Here is a 15580-nt window from a genome sequence, read left to right on the forward strand (position 1 = left end):
CAAAGTAATCAAGAGATGTGTATATATATATATATATATATGTATGTATGTATATATATACGCCCTAGCCAACCCTTGCCCACTTTGCACTGCATTTAGAGCTCAATGCAAAATGTCACAAGTGAGGAATGCCCCAACTTGTACTTGTAGTGCATCTATTCATAATAAAATGAATAAATTTTTTATGTTGGCAATTAGATTGGTGATGACTAAATTTTTTATGTTGGCAATTAGATTGGTGAAGATTGTGATGTTGGAGAGAGAGAGAGAGAGATTTGTGAATTTTGATATTTATTTTTTATATCCAAAATTTCCTCTCTCGCCTCTGTTTAGAAAATGCCGTTAACCAACATTGTATGCTCCTATTAGGATCTGACTCATCCATTTAAACAAATGACATCATTTTATTGGGAATGAGGGAGGAGTGAATAATTTCTCAAACAAGAGACTTTTTATTATTATTGGCATCATATGTAAGTTTAATATAATAATATTTTCAAGTTCAAAAAAAAAAAAAAATTGTAATTAGAACATTGAGAAAGTGAAATAAAAGAGATGGTAAGTAACTTCACTGAAAATTTGAAGAACCTGAAACATGTCTTTAACATGATTAATCTTATATGTAAGGAAATAAATCTCCCTTATAATCCCACATTCCTGACTCTCTAATTGCAAAATGAAAAAAAAAAAAAAAAAAGTTCACTAAAGAGAGTTATTCCCTTTAATTTTTTTGTTTTGTTTTGAATAATATGTTTATTGCAAAAACAGGGATTGGAACACCCAACCAGGATAGAAGAGATGGACTGAGGCACGAAAGACAAGTCCGACGTTACCCAAGCGGCAAAATTAATGAGTCATATACAACCAAAAAAATAAAGTGAATATTAAACGAAAATTGAGACACTACTACTTTTTTTTTGTAGGCGGAGACACTACTACTTTAAATGAGTGTTTGTAAGCTTTAATTTTACAAATTATGTAAAATTATCAGAAGTGGTCAGCCAAGTTTGGACTTATAGATGAAATGAATCCATCTTACATTATTGTATTCCAAATCAAATTGAGGCAACATTTTCAACAAATTTACAAAAGCATACAACTATAATCTTTTTCACAACTTACCAATTGTTTTGATATTATAGCTACATTTGAAAGTGATATTACTGGTAGATTCATGTTAAAGGTACGTGATACACACTTCCACCTGATTAAGTTGTGAATTTGTCTGTGTCTTAGGCTTATTGTAGAATTTTCTTTAAAAATTGGTGGGCAAATGGATTATCGGAAGTTTGAAAAATAACCACTATCGTGAACTTTATCAAAATTTAAAAAAGTAAAAGCTATGAAAGGTTCTTGATGGGTTCTATTGAACGGGTTTTTCTGCTAATCGTGTGCAAATTCTGTGGACAGTATGTTGAATGACTAAAAAAAACATGAATAATAAAATTGCCAAATAAGAGAGAACAAAATGAAATCCATTTTTTTTAAATATATTATTATTTTTACAACTTTCATAAATTCAAACCAAACAAATCTTAAACTTTGCATTTTATATTTTATAACAAAAAAAATCTAGTGCCACAAACTTAGCCACATTCTCTCATGTGGTGAAGAAAAAGTAGTGGATTTATGTAAAATTACAAGCCACTAGTCACAATCTGTCATGTCGAAATGTTGTGACAAAAGTTTTAAGTTTGTAACTAAATTTGTGGTACTAGAACAATTCATTTTATAGTTTAATCATAAGGGACTGATCGTGGACCACAAGGCCATGCCTTTCTCCAAAGGAAAGGAAAGTTCCCTTTCCCTCAGAAAATTCCATTCCAATTAGTTCTGTAGTATCAACCCCTTCCCTATATTCCAATGGTATAATATTAACCACTATGTATGGTTTATCAAATACTGCAAAATCTCATAATATTTTTATAACACTTTTGTTTGAACTTTTTAGTTGTAATGGGTATTCAAATTATCTTTATTATTTTTATTTTTAGTAGGCTAATAACTCAACTTGTTACATAAATATTGTGAGATTTGTTAATTTGGTATGTCTGTAAAAGAACTAACAATATTTAATTGGTGCAAATGAGTTCCATTTTAGCTCAACATTTAAAATTTCACATATACTAAAAACCAATTGATGTCTCGTTGGTTTTGATAATATCATAAAGTATATAATATAAAATAAAATTCTATAAATCCACAAAAAAAAATAAATAAATAATGCTAGAAATACTATATATTATAAAAGTAGGATAACTCTCATACCAAATAAATAGAATGATGTTGAAATATTTCGATCAAAGTGGACAAATTGGAATGAGAGCTTGAACTTTGGTCCAAAGTCCAAGATAAGGATAAATATCTGCCGAATGAGGCTGAAATGTTGGTCAAAAAAAAAAAAAAAAAATGTTAATGATACGTGGCATAAAGTGAGGCCCCAAGTGAAGTCCAGCGACCGAACTCAAATCCTACGCTCCGGATGCGCACGTTAGCAACTCCAAGATTCTTGAAACGAAACTTGTAGAGTAGTTCAAAAAAAAGAAAACCAATGACAAATCAAAGTATAGAAATAGAAGAGCCTCCTACACTGCAAATTCAACTTGACATTAGCATTATTATTAGACCTCTCACTATGTTCTTTCTAAAGGTACATACACTCTCTCACAAATCACATTGCTTTTTGTATTTTATTTATCTAATTTTTATTTTTATGGAGAACAGACATGGAGATCAACGGTTTTTGGTGTATATGGATACCTGAATTTCACCAAATCTGGTTTCATGTAAGCTCTCAATTGTTAGTTGTGCTCTTTTTGTTTTCTTTTTTCCTGTGTCATTTGGAAATTTATGTACTTGAATAGTTGTGAGCGTTTATAATTATGTATAAGTTGTTTCATGTATCGGTCTGTGTTTTTGTCATTTTAATTCAAAATAGAGAACTTGTGGCCCCATTGATGCTTAGTTTTTTTTTTCTTTTCATTTTGTTTATTCAAATGGGTTTTTAAATCTTTGAGTTATTTTATACTTTTCTTTGTTGTGGGGGGATGGGTAGTCGGGTACCAACTGTTTAATATATTATGTTTAAAGTGAAAGCAACCAATATATAAAATTAATAAATCTGGATAAACTAAATTATTTTTCTCTTTTAACTGTCAGGAATTTCGGATTGAGATTAAATACTATATTGCACTTCTTTTGCACCGATTAATGCTGTCTAAGTATAATATGCCTTTGCATTTTTTTTTTTTTGGGGTGGGGGTGGGGGTTGTGTGGGGTGGGTGGTTGCTAGAGGTGTATGGGTGTGTTTAATATGTGTTACACATTACAATAATTGTCTCAACTTCATAATTTATCCTCAATGTTCTGCATACCCCAAGCTTTCGATAAGGAATTTTGTTTCCTTTTTGTGTGTGTGTGTGTGTGATGGTAATTGAACTGTTGAAGGGGGTGGGGCATTTAAATTCATGTGAATGTCCACTTCACATTTTCAACCAATTATTCTTTGTAGTGAACATTCAAAGAAGTTCAAACCAGAAGATATGCTGACAAGACTAAATGAGAAGAATTGCATAGTTACTGGAGCAAATTCTGGCCTTGGTTTTGCAACAGCTGAGGGTCTTGCTTCACGGTGTTTATTTCTCTTTAACTTCTATTTATTTCTTAATATTTTGAGCTTAAGTTGTTAGAAAGCTAAAATTCTTTGCACCTGACATTTTCAGTGGTGCAACTGTCTATATGGTCTGTCGTAATAAGGAGAGAGGAGAAGCTGCGCTTTCTAAAATTCAGTCTACGACAGGCAACCAAAATGTTCATTTGGAGGTATTTTTTGTGCTTCATTTTCTATGAAATGTTCATTTGTTTCTAGTTTTTTGTTCTCTTCGTAATTTTTGTCTGAGGTTCCTTTTAAGGGCATCACTTATGTAATCTTTGGCATCACCGCATCAGTGAATCCAAATATGCTATATTCTTTGAGATTATATGGTTATCAATAACTGAGTAACAGTAATATTCACTCTTTCTATTTTTTTAATGGTTCACAAAACTGTAAAGATCACAATGATCTTGTTTTTGATCTTAAGCTACTGATTAAATTTAGATTGCAGGTCTGTGATCTTTCATCTGTTAGTGAGATCAAGTCATTTGCATCAAGATTTTCTTCAAAGGATGTGCCAATTCATATATTGGTAAGTTTCCTTTTACCCCCTCTTCTCAAAAATAATGTAATCTTTACATAATTTATATGAATAATTTTTACAATCAACCCTCTACTCCACCAACATTGGAACCCTTAAAATCTCAGAATCTTATGATGTATGCACAATTATGAAATCCCTTCTCTCCAACTTTATGCCTTAGAATGTTTCCTTTGTTTCCTGTTCTGGCATTATTAAATCAAAACCATCATTCTATAAATTGTGCAATTTTTATATTTTTATATTTTTACTGCATTTGTTACAAACTATGACATAAGTTACTAAAAGTCTAATAAGGAAGAAATTGGTTGCTTCCAGGTAAACAATGCTGGCTTGCTTGAGCATAAACGAGTTACAACATCAGAGGGGTGCGTTTCTATTTGTGTACAAACAAATTTTAATCCTTTGTATTCTTTCATCATTGCTGAAAAATTTATGCCTTTTTTTGTTATAAAAAATAAAATTCCAGGTTCGAGTTGAATTTCTCTGTGAATGTGTTAGGCACCTATTCCATAACAGAACTGATGCTGCCACTAGTGGAGAAGGCTGCACCTGATGCTCGTGTTATCACAGTGTCCTCTGGTGGAATGTACACAGCTCCTTTGACTACAGATCTACAGGTAACTGTTTTTTTGAACGTTTCATCAGCTTCATTTTGCCTATCAAGTACTAATGGAGTTTCCAATGAATTATTTTAATGCAGTATAGTGACAGCACCTTTAATGGGGTGGATCAGTATGCTCGAAATAAGCGAGTTCAGGTCAGTTAAAGTGATGATCTGTTGCATATGTACAAAGAATTTCTGAGGTTATTCTTTTTGTTAATTTTATAATTATTTTATGATTGCTGAATTCTAGTTTTTGTTTTGCACGTTTTAGTGCTTGCTACCGCTATACAGTTTTTTTTAGCTTTCATATTTTCATGTGTCCTTGAGGAATTGAGGTTCTTCCCTTTAGTTCCTTTTAAATCTCTTATTAAAGAACAATACGTTTAGATGGCTAAATTTGATGGGTTTGAAAAAAAATTTTAAGTAAAAGGAAAAAAATGGTGAGCCTATTGTGTTTAAACAATGCATTCTGGTGGAGCTAATGGGAAGTCTACTGCCTAATGTTAAAGTCAATGACTTCTGCAAAATTTAGAATGAAATATAAGTAAAAAGTCAGTTTAGCTGCTTGACGACGTCACACAGTCGATGGGCATATTCGGCACAGGCACACTCTATATCAATGGGGGAAAAGTCTGATTTAAGCGGGTGATCTCAGAGTATTGGGCTTCATGGTTACGGGCCTGACTGATAATACAGAAACTGTGGGGGGGACCTCTAAGGACTTGAGTGAAGTTGGGAATTTGGTGAAAATGCTCGGATTCATCACAGACCACATTGTCTTGGAGGCAGCCCCTCTTTTTGGATTGATCAGCACCAATTTGACTGGACTACACGCGGAAGGTCAAAGTTCCTTCCTTTGGATCCAGGTGTACTCCCCTTCTCACTTTGGCTGATTAGATCAACAATGTAGGGGCCAGAGCCTACAGATGCCAAAGCATTGAGGAATCACTTGGTGAGGCTGGGATCCAAATGGAGAGTGCTGAGAATCCAATCGTGAGCTTGAGAATTAGTTGGGTCTAAGGAAGGAGGACAGGGGTTGCGAATGTTTTCTTGTGGTTTGAGAACCCCTAGCCCAACTTGATCCAAGTTTTGAGACAGAACCATAGTTGGTTGGAATGGGTGGATTTGGCACAGGACAGTTATCATAGTGGCTTTTACAGCAGATGCAAAGGATTAGTGTTATCATGGACTTTACAATTGAGGGAGTTGAACATCTAGTAATGGGATTGTTTGTGAACCTTGGAAGTTATTAGACAAATAGTGATGGGGGCACTGAAAAGCCATTGTTCTTCAACGAAGGACTTGAGGTAGCTGAAGAATTTAGAGTCTTCAATTAATCATGATGCAAGGAGGAGTGGGATCAAAAGAAGAGAAAATAGTAGGAAGAACTTGGCGTTGTTTCAATATCATCAATGAAGTTGACAATAATCTAATGAAATGTTTGTGTTGAATGATCCAAGGAAGAGGGAAGTAAGCAAAAACTTCTGGTGGGACTGAAAGGCTTTTTTTTTTTTTTTTTTTTTTTTTTTTTTTTTGTATTTAGGAGACCAAGATTATCACGATTTATTTTTAACTGGAAGCATATGGGGAGGTCCCTATGTGGAGTGGTTTTTGCGAGATGCATCTTGTAGACTTCCCTTTAAAAGGGGTCACATGGTGAAACAATAAGGATATTCCTGCTATGTGCCAGACAGATAGATTTTTGGTTTCTACTGAGTGTGGAGTGGTTTTTGAATGGATTTTTTCTTTTCGGCCTAATGACAATAGGGAGCATGGTAAGTTATGAGTTGAGCTGCTAAAGGAAGCGGCAGACGATTGAAGTGCTTCATGCTGTGTAGCAGAAGATCTAAAAAATGTTCACTATCCTCATGAGAGAGCAGGAGTTGACAGACTTACTGGACCTATGATGGTTTTTTCGGAGTTTATTTGTAGACTTCCCTTTGAAAGGGGTCACATGGTGAAACAATAAGGATATTCCTGCTATGTGCCAGACAGATAGATTTTTGGTTTCTACTGAGTGGGAGGAACATTTTAGAGATGCTTTGCTAAAGCTACTACCAAGTCCTGTGTCAGATTAATGCCCAATATTACTAGAATGAGGAGGGATCCATAGAGATAAGGTCCATTTTGATTTGAGAATGTTGTAAAGAGATGGGGTTTTCTTAGAGCGTGTTAGGGAGTGGTAAGAAAGTTATAACTTTGCTGGTTCACCTAGTTTCGATTTAAATAAATAAATATATATATATATATATATATATATATAAAACAGAACTCTGAGCATTAAAAGATGATCTATGGTTTTGGAATATAAATGTATTCTGTACGGTGGGTTAAAGAGAAGAAAGCATTAGATGGTGTCTCAGATAATTTTCTGTTGTTAAGATAGAGGTGCTAAAATTTGGATGTGTTATGTGGGTAATTTGGTGTAAGCGTAGTAGTAGAATGTTTGTAGGGTGTCGAGCATCCTAATTTTCTTATGAAAAAATATGTTCTGAGATGTTTGTATGAATGGACGGTTGCCCTTTGCAGTATTCCTTGTTGTTTTCTAGATTTTTCAAAGAGTTTGTAATCCTTCAGAGGTGTGGTTTGGTATACTTATTGTGTATTCATACCTCCACCTTTTTTTCAAAAAATTATCTAACTTATAAATTTCTTTATTGGAGATGCATCTCTCGTACTTCATTTTCCTGTATATTCAGCAATTTTAGTAAGAATTTCTCCTTCATAACCATACGTCTAATATAAGAAAGTATACAGCTTTAGATTTGCTTAACAGTAATAAAAATTAATAAAACTCCTTGGTTATGTAGCTTGAAGTGATTTTTGTACATTTTTTTTTTTCTCTTCTAAGTGATTGAGAATAAATTTATCTGCTGTATCTCATCAACAATTTAAAAATATTTGTGTTCATATAAATATTTGTCAGACCTCAGTGTCCTGCATAGAATTTGAAAGACATATAAACGATTTTATTATAAAACTTCTTATTTTTATGAAATGCCAAGAGTTATTCAGCTAGGGACTATCCCTCATGAGGCGGGGGTAACTTTTGAATCCCCCCTTCCCCTTCTCCTTGGGGCCAAAACTCACTTGTCCAAAAATAAAAAAAGAACTTTTATGAATCTTGCTTTCCTGTCTTCCTACCCTGGATGTTCATTACACAAGTACCTTGTTAAGGTTTTGGAATTTATATCCTTGCGGATTCAATGTATACCATTGAATGCCAAGTAATTACAGATAGATTTATGAACGTTGAGCTATATATTAAAAAAGCTATTACCTAATGTTGGTCCTGCCAAAGAGCGCTCTGGGAGGGGAGATTTGGATAAGATACAAACCTTCAGCAAAATTTCCTGAAATAGTTTAAGGAAATCATTTAAGTTACCTTTCTTTGTTAGGTAGCACTGACAGAAAAATGGGCTGAAATGTACAAGAATAAAGGGATTGGATTCTATTCAATGCACCCAGGCTGGGCTGAGACACCTGGGGTTGCTAAGAGTTTGCCTGGTCTTTCTGAAAGGTAAGGAACTTATTCTCTTACAGCATTTTGGAATCTTTCTGTTACATCACTTATATCTACTATCTGATTCCTTTTTCTTTTTGTCATTCTGTCTATTGTTTGGTTAATTTATTTTACTTTTGAATATATTCCAGGCTTTCTGGAAATCTTCGAACAAGTGAGGAAGGTGCAGACACAATTATTTGGTTGGCTCTACAACCAAAAGAGAAATTGGTATCAGGTGCATTTTATTTTGATAGAGCTGAAGCGCCTAAACACCTTATGTTTTCAGCTACTGGTGGTTCTCATGTGGTAATTGATTCTGTTGTTGACAGTCTCCGTTCCTTGTCTGCTCTCTCTTCTTAAAATTGAAGATTTGATTTTGGAGATATTAAATGTTAAGCTTCAGACTTGAGCTCCCCTTATCCCTTTGCTTCTATGTAAAGATAGTTTTGTTGCTCTAGATCATGCTTGGGGTCGATGATCTCCTAAACACAACACTTTTATAATCAGAGAAGGGATAAGAGTTTGGCAGGTAAACACTCAAGTCAATATCTTATAATTAGAGATTCTAAAGAAGAGAAAAGGAGGGAGTGGTGGTGAAGTTGTAGTCATCTGATTTTAGGATTGGGTTCCTTCTGTTAAAACTTAAAAGTGGTGCTCCTTTGTTGGTCAATACTCAATAGATTGAAGTATTCTCTCTCCATTGGGTCCCATGGGGTTATTTGTTTGTAAAAGTGCCTTTTTTTTTTTTTTTTTTAATATCGATTTTATTATAAAAATAAATAAGAAAAACAGCAATATTAAAATGCATGTTTTGAAAAGACAACTTTTGAAATCACAGTTATGAGTTTGGTAAAACTTATGAAAGTTTTATTTATGTCAATTGAGTGTATTGATGACGTTAGTGTAAAATAGTTGTTTTGGCCTTTTTGGGTATGCATAACCAAAAATGACTTTAATTATGCTGTTAAGAATAATGCTAGGGAGTAGGGACACACCCAACTACACACTCAAATCCACAACATACTTAAGTGCCACCTTGTGATTGGTGCACTTAAATGTTTTTTTTTTTTTTTTTCTAATAGGTACCCATGGTGGTCCTGTGCTGAAATCCAATCACAAGCTGATATCTAAGCATGTTGTAAAATTGGGTATGAGTTTGAGTACCATAGATGGACTATGCTATTAAAGTTATCTTGTCATTCTTTTAATGCGATCAATCTGAAATAATAATAATAATATTATTATTATTATTGTTGAAAATACCAATAAATTCATAAAGAGACACATAATAAAAAATATATATTAAAATGTTCAGAACCAACAATATCCACACAAATCAATATAATTGAACCCCAAAAAAAAAAAAAAAAAAAAAATTAAAATCTAACCAGTACATTAAAAATAGTCTAAAATAGATATAATAAAAATATTGTATACTACCCACTCCATTACTTTCATCAGTAAACAAATGAGATTGAGATCCAGTGTTATAGCCAATACCTAGGGTATTACATCAAATGCAATTGAAACTAAAAACTGAGATTAAAAGTTGAAAATTTTAACTTTTGCCCTCAGCCCCTGAATCAGAAATTTTTGTGACTTTAAACTTTTTAGATCTTGCAGAATAGTACTCTGCCACAATAATGGCACAGTCCTAAAGAAGAGGGATTGGATCTACGGAAAGGGTGGAATTAGAAACACATTTTTATATAATGTGTATCATAATGGTACAGTATTGTTAGGAATGAATTAGCAATACATTCCATGCGATTTAGGTTAGTTATTACATGTTTAGATCCTTAACAAACCAACACTTGAGAGAAGCTAATCACTTCATGTGGTCCACGCTACAGAGTCGTTTTAAATGCCATCACAGGAAGATGGTATTGGGTGTAATGGGGATAGGTGTATCGCCTTTACACATATAATTTTCTCCATTGCAGGGCATGCCTGAAGAACCCAATAATGCTGGTTTCCTCAACCGGTACTGATGAAATCTTTGCCTTGCATACTCCAAGTAGTCAAAATCAATCTTATTTACATAATCCTGCAGATAAGCAGAAGGTTAATCTCACTGTCGCTCTCTCGCATACATTCTTGATAAATTAGTAAAACAAGATGTGGACATGCTTACTGAAATAATTCCCCATAAGCCCCAAAAGAGATGGTTTGCAAGAGAGTACTTCTCCACATCATGGACTAGCTGCTCCACTTCTGTGTCACTGGGTAGGTTGCCTGTACACAGTGGTAGACATGTTTTTAAGTATATGAAAATGACAATCATTCATAATTTTCAGAGAACATTTTACTTGGGCAGCAGTTGTTGTATTACCTACCAGAATTTAGGGGAACGGTTTCAATTAATCTTTAGTGTATACAAAGTATGCATATATAGCTATAGCTTCTAACATGGAGAATTAATCATGGATCAATTTGCTCCATCAAGAGCAGAAAGGTATGTAAGGACCACATTGACGCTCATTAGCACAACCAGAGATGGTATCCACTCCATGAAAGGGAAGAAAGGTAACATTTGAAAGTTGAATAATGCTCAAGCATGACTAATCTCTCAATCAGGAATTCAGAGTCTTAACTTAGTAGAAATCTACTCTTCACATAAATCCTTGACCTATGAACAATTGGCTGGAGTTTATCCCAACCATGTTGCTGAAAGTTTTAAACAGCTAAGGCTAAACACAATTCCTAGATCTTTGTTTTTCATGCAAATCAATGGAATGGATATGAAACTAATGGGCTAACCTGCAGAACTCAGATAATTGTATACAAATCTTTGCCGTTCCTCCAAACCTGATACCAAATGCAAAGAAGTAAAACAAACTACTTAGTCCCAAGTAAGCACACCATTAATATTTTACATGTTGAGGAAAAGGTAATTTTGGAGATACATAATGGCAAAAATATAAAAAGTTACCTGGGTATTTACTGTAGTCTAAAACATGAGGTGTCTCAGAATGGTAGTTTGCTGCCATTTCACAAAAGTGATTCGCAATGTCATAAGCAATAGGGTTGTAACTTGCGTATTCATAATCCTGAGAATGAATAAAGTGAAGTATAGGAATAAGAATGTACTCATTACGACAAGGTCTTACAAATATTTTGCTACAATGCAGAGAAAAGACAACAAAGCTTTCACTGCATTGCTTGAAATATATATATATATGCAGACCATGAGAAAAATGCCTCGCTGGAGATGTGGAAAACTTTCATGAACATGTCATTGTTTATGTAAATCAGAAATGAAAGACATTTTAGACAGACTTCAAATACTTTCCTGTTTTCACAATTCAAAGTGGAAAAGGATGAGTTAAGTCATGCCAAAAAATAGTGCAGTGGAAAACCTCATGCTGTTACCATTTTTTTTTTTTAAAGAAGGAAAAAGGTATACATCCAATATATGTTTTATTATAATTTTTAATAATGTCATTATACTATATAAATCAAACAATTTAAGCTGTTTCATCTACTTCTTTTCTATAAAAATAAAAAATAAAAATGTTTACTCTCCGCAGGTCATTAGTGGAATTCCAGTGCAATAATCTTAGTAGGCAATTCTTAATTATCCTCCTAGCACCAAAATTTGAAATTAATGATAGATAGTAAGTACTCTATTGTGCTAAATATTTTCCTGGCTAGTAAGCTTTATATAGAATCAAAGGACCACAAGTCCAAAAGGTGCTTGAACCCATGCTTTTCCAATTTGTTTGCTAGGAAGTAGCAGAAAAGATTTCTTCGAGATATAAAGAACAAAATGAGGTACTTCTCAAACTTCACCTGTCCAATTATTAATTGCAGTTCCCTACTTTATAGGGTAGAAGGAAAAATCTCAGATAAGAAAAAAGTAATGTCGTGAATTAACTGGGAAGAAAATGCAATAACAACTTTCAGAACTGGATACCATAATACAGAGGCTATATATACAAAAACCGAGCCATAATTCCAATATGCAGAGGCCAAAGAAACAGTTCACAAAAATGAAGTAGGAAACTTACAATAATAGTGATTGATCTTGATTCTTCATCCATCATTATGTTACCATATTGCAGGTCATTGTGACAAAATCCAACATTTTGACAGTCCCTTGACAACTGCTTCTCTAGCATCCTAATTTCCTCTGCTAGAGTGTCCAAGCCAAATTCCTTTGCATCTTGGGGTGAACACAATCTGTTTGCCTGAGAGAGCCAGTTCCTGAGGAATGAAAATATGGGCAGTAATCATCTAAATATCTGAAAGGGAGCCTTTTAACTTTTTTAAAACAAACTTAAAAATATTCATAACAAGTTTCAATACCTCATTCTTTCCCAAAGGAGTACATTCTTTGGACCAGGTATCTCAAGTTTATGGAACTCTCTCATCTTAGCTGCTATGAGGGCAGAAATTTCAGGATCTCGGAGGTCACCAGCTCTCAATGTCTGGAATCACCAAGAAAGAAGGAGAAAAAAGAAGTTATTCAAATCAATCTTCTGCAAGGAAAGGTAATAGGTGAGGTAATAACACAGTTTCTTCAGCACTGTTTTCCTAGAGCACTTGGCTTCTTCTACCTAAACATAAAAACTTTGGATTAAGATTGAAGAAATTTAAAACAAAGACTGAAATAATTGAGCAAGTGAGGATGGCTTTTAGAACCATAGAAAATTTCTTGTTTAATTTCTAAATATAATTATTATGACAAATAAATATATCCTTGAAGTCGAAAACCATATAGATGACCTCCAAGTGGCATGCCCCCGATGCATAAATAACTGAAGAGTGAAAGTGCAGTACTTATTCAGTCATTCACATAAAAACTCTCCTATCCAAAAATCGATCAAACTGGGGTTAACTATAAGATATAAGATTAATAACCTTTTCTGTCATGTAGATAATCAGAGGAGATAGTAATGGGCAGTACAAAGTATATGTTCAATGTTACTTTTTTCTCTTGAGCTGCAAGTTTAATGTTACATGGTTAAACACAATTGGATAAATTTTGGTTTAGGGACAAGCTTATAGATTCATTTCTTATCTAATTATTTTTTATTCTTATTACAAGAACAGGCTTTGTAATTATATTCACATTCATTTAAACAACTTCAAGAACCATCCCTCAATGGACTTTCATAAATCTTCTGTTTAGTTCTTAATGGACTTCATAAACTGTCTGTTTAGTTCTTTTGTAGACATTCTACCCAAGAAATATCCTATATGGTTGTTGGTTGATTGTGCTTTTGTTATCTTAGTATGTTTCTAGGAAAAAGGAAAAAGTGGAAAACATTATTAAATACATAAAAATAAATAGAAGAATTCAGGTTCTCAATGATAATCACTTAATGATCACAAAGGATGGCCAAGAGTTCTCTGGCCAAAGTGCTAGTCTATTTTCCTCACATTTTCAAACTGATTCGATTCTAAAGGCACATTTAGAAGCTTATCATTTTAATTAAATAGTCATAGTTACCAATCAGAACAGCAGCCAATATAAAGAAAAGGACAAAAGAGAAAATCTGTCATGATTAAAGCAGGTAAAATGGAACCAAGAAAAGAAAGAAAGAGATGCTCAACTTGAAATTCTAGTCAAAGTAATAAGCACAATCCACACACACAAACCATAAAATAATAAGCAACAATTTTATTATTTTTGTTCTTTGTGGGGGTTAAGTGGAATTAATCATCAGGAAATTGACATACCCTGGCATGAATGAATTCTTCGACGCGGCCATCGGGGAAGCGGCCGAGAAGGCGTGGCCCCTGACCATGGTCGGACAAGAACTCAAACGTTCTAATCTCATCATCCCTGTTAAAGAAAACATCCACACCTTCTCCATAAACCCGAACCAACACCTTTCTGATAAGCTCACCATTCTTTGTTGGCCAGTTTAACTGATAAACCTCATTAGTCATTGCACCGCTTAATTGGATCACCTGTAAAGTCTCCATATCGTCCATCACATCTCCCCAGCTTGCAGCAACTGATTGAAGCACTTTCTTCAGCTCTTCAGGAAGACAACCTTTGACAAACCCATTTGTCTTTATGGCCATTTTTGTGCTTCAAATTCAATAATATAGCAGCTAATTGTAACCAAGTTTGTCCTGTAACACATGTACAAAACAGATAAGATTACCACTTCTAAGGTTGTTTCTATATATACATATATATATCAACCAAAACGAAAAGATTGTTTCCATTAGTGATATAATTCAACAACTTAATCAGAATTTTGTTTGAGTCAACCTTAATCTCTATTAAGCAACAAATTATGGTGAAACTCCAACAAAACAGGAAGAAGAAGAAGGAGGAGGAGGAAATAATGAAAGAACCCAGTTGAAGAAAAGTTTGAGAATCGGAAGAAAACAATAATCAAAATTAGAATTGAAACTCACCCAAGAAATCAAAAAACGCAAACGCAAAACAAAAGAGTCGCAACTTGAAAAAAAGTGATAATGCTTGGAGTTGTTGCAAAGGCAAAGCTTGGTTAAAGTCAGAAATGAAATCCAATACTCTATATGAAAGTATAATATAAATAATGGATATTATTGATCGAGTGAGACCAAGAATTTGCTTTTTTCCTCGTATTTTAAAGAAAGAGGGGCAGAGAGAAAGGAATAGAATATGTCAATATATATATATATATATAAATAATTAAATATCTGAATTTGAGTATACTTAGTGGGCAATGCATGTATTATATTATTCAATTCAAAGCCAATGCGAATGAGGCAAACTAATAGGGAGAAAGCACGTGTAAGAAAACCAGGTCAATTTGAATCTTTTGTCGGAGATTCATTCAGATTCTTGGAACAACTAACAAAGCGAGGTGATTTTAGTTTAGTTTTAATTAACTGTACGCAACTGAAATTGACCGGCACCAAATAAATAGAGAAAGTAAACATGAGAATGGGATGGGAAAGTCGTACATATATATAAGAAAGAAAGAAATTAAAAGGATTGTGATTGTGATCCACAAATAGAAGATAGACAAGTGTAGAAATGTTTTGCGTGGACGCGGTTTAAGGTGGAACTGACGTCGGGGATTGGATTGGATTGGGACCTACCTACCTCCCTCCATCTTTTCTTCGCGTTGAAGATGTGTACCAGAGAGAAGAGATTATTCATTTCATACATTTGGCGTTGAAAATGTGTGTTAACTTAACCGTGGTCCCCGCGCATTGGTTGGCATTCTTGCCAAAATATCTTCTGCCCAATTATTACGTACGTTTTTTTTTTTTTGGGATAGGAATTATTAGATAAGTTGTTCTCCTTTTAATGACAACAAC

The 15580-nt window shown here is 33.8% G+C and overlaps 2 protein-coding genes across 3 annotated transcripts; one reads left to right on the top strand and one right to left on the bottom strand.

The window, feature by feature from the left end:
* The first annotated feature begins 2441 nt into the window (after positions 1-2441).
* Positions 2442-9006, top strand: LOC126713590 (uncharacterized). The gene is made up of 10 exons (XM_050413372.1): positions 2442-2650; positions 2725-2786; positions 3512-3631; positions 3723-3822; positions 4107-4187; positions 4515-4564; positions 4666-4816; positions 4900-4956; positions 8202-8323; positions 8458-9006. Exons 1-10 carry the CDS (start codon positions 2552-2554, stop codon positions 8666-8668), a joined length of 1053 nt encoding a protein of 350 aa, XP_050269329.1. The 5' UTR covers positions 2442-2551; the 3' UTR covers positions 8669-9006.
* Positions 9007-9703: 697 nt separating this feature from the next.
* On the bottom strand, positions 9704-15166 carry LOC126713589 (probable choline kinase 1). 2 transcript variants are annotated; one of them, XM_050413371.1, is made up of 8 exons: positions 15147-15166; positions 13994-14395; positions 12617-12738; positions 12319-12514; positions 11241-11358; positions 11069-11116; positions 10443-10543; positions 9704-10355 (listed from the first exon to the last, which is right to left on the bottom strand). In XM_050413371.1, exons 2-8 carry the CDS (start codon positions 14342-14344, stop codon positions 10179-10181), a joined length of 1113 nt encoding a protein of 370 aa, XP_050269328.1. In that variant the 5' UTR covers positions 14345-14395; positions 15147-15166; the 3' UTR covers positions 9704-10178. The 2 variants fall into 2 exon arrangements, with proteins under 2 accessions (XP_050269328.1, XP_050269327.1); XM_050413370.1 differs by lacking the exon at positions 15147-15166 and adding an exon at positions 14687-14900.
* Between the last annotated feature and the right edge of the window lie 414 nt (positions 15167-15580).

This window comes from Quercus robur, chromosome 2 (genome assembly GCF_932294415.1).
Source record: "Quercus robur chromosome 2, dhQueRobu3.1, whole genome shotgun sequence".
NCBI lineage: Eukaryota > Viridiplantae > Streptophyta > Magnoliopsida > Fagales > Fagaceae > Quercus > Quercus robur.

Bases quoted from the DNA above. Each gene is read 5' to 3' on its own strand.
- LOC126713590 (XM_050413372.1), top strand. From the start codon at position 2,552: ATGACAAATCAAAGTATAGAAATAGAAGAGCCTCCTACACTGCAAATT. The intron at 3,632-3,722 runs GTGTTTATTTCT...TGACATTTTCAG, and splicing joins GCTGAGGGTCTTGCTTCACG to TGGTGCAACTGTCTATATGG. The intron at 8,324-8,457 runs GTAAGGAACTTA...AATATATTCCAG, and splicing joins TTGCCTGGTCTTTCTGAAAG to GCTTTCTGGAAATCTTCGAA.
- LOC126713589 (XM_050413371.1), bottom strand. From the start codon at position 14,344: ATGGCCATAAAGACAAATGGGTTTGTCAAAGGTTGTCTTCCTGAAGAG. The intron at 12,739-13,993 runs GTATGTCAATTT...TGGTGATTCCAG, and splicing joins AAGAATTCATTCATGCCAGG to ACATTGAGAGCTGGTGACCT. The intron at 11,359-12,318 runs GTAAGTTTCCTA...ATTCATTCTCAG, and splicing joins CAAGATCAATCACTATTATT to GATTATGAATACGCAAGTTA.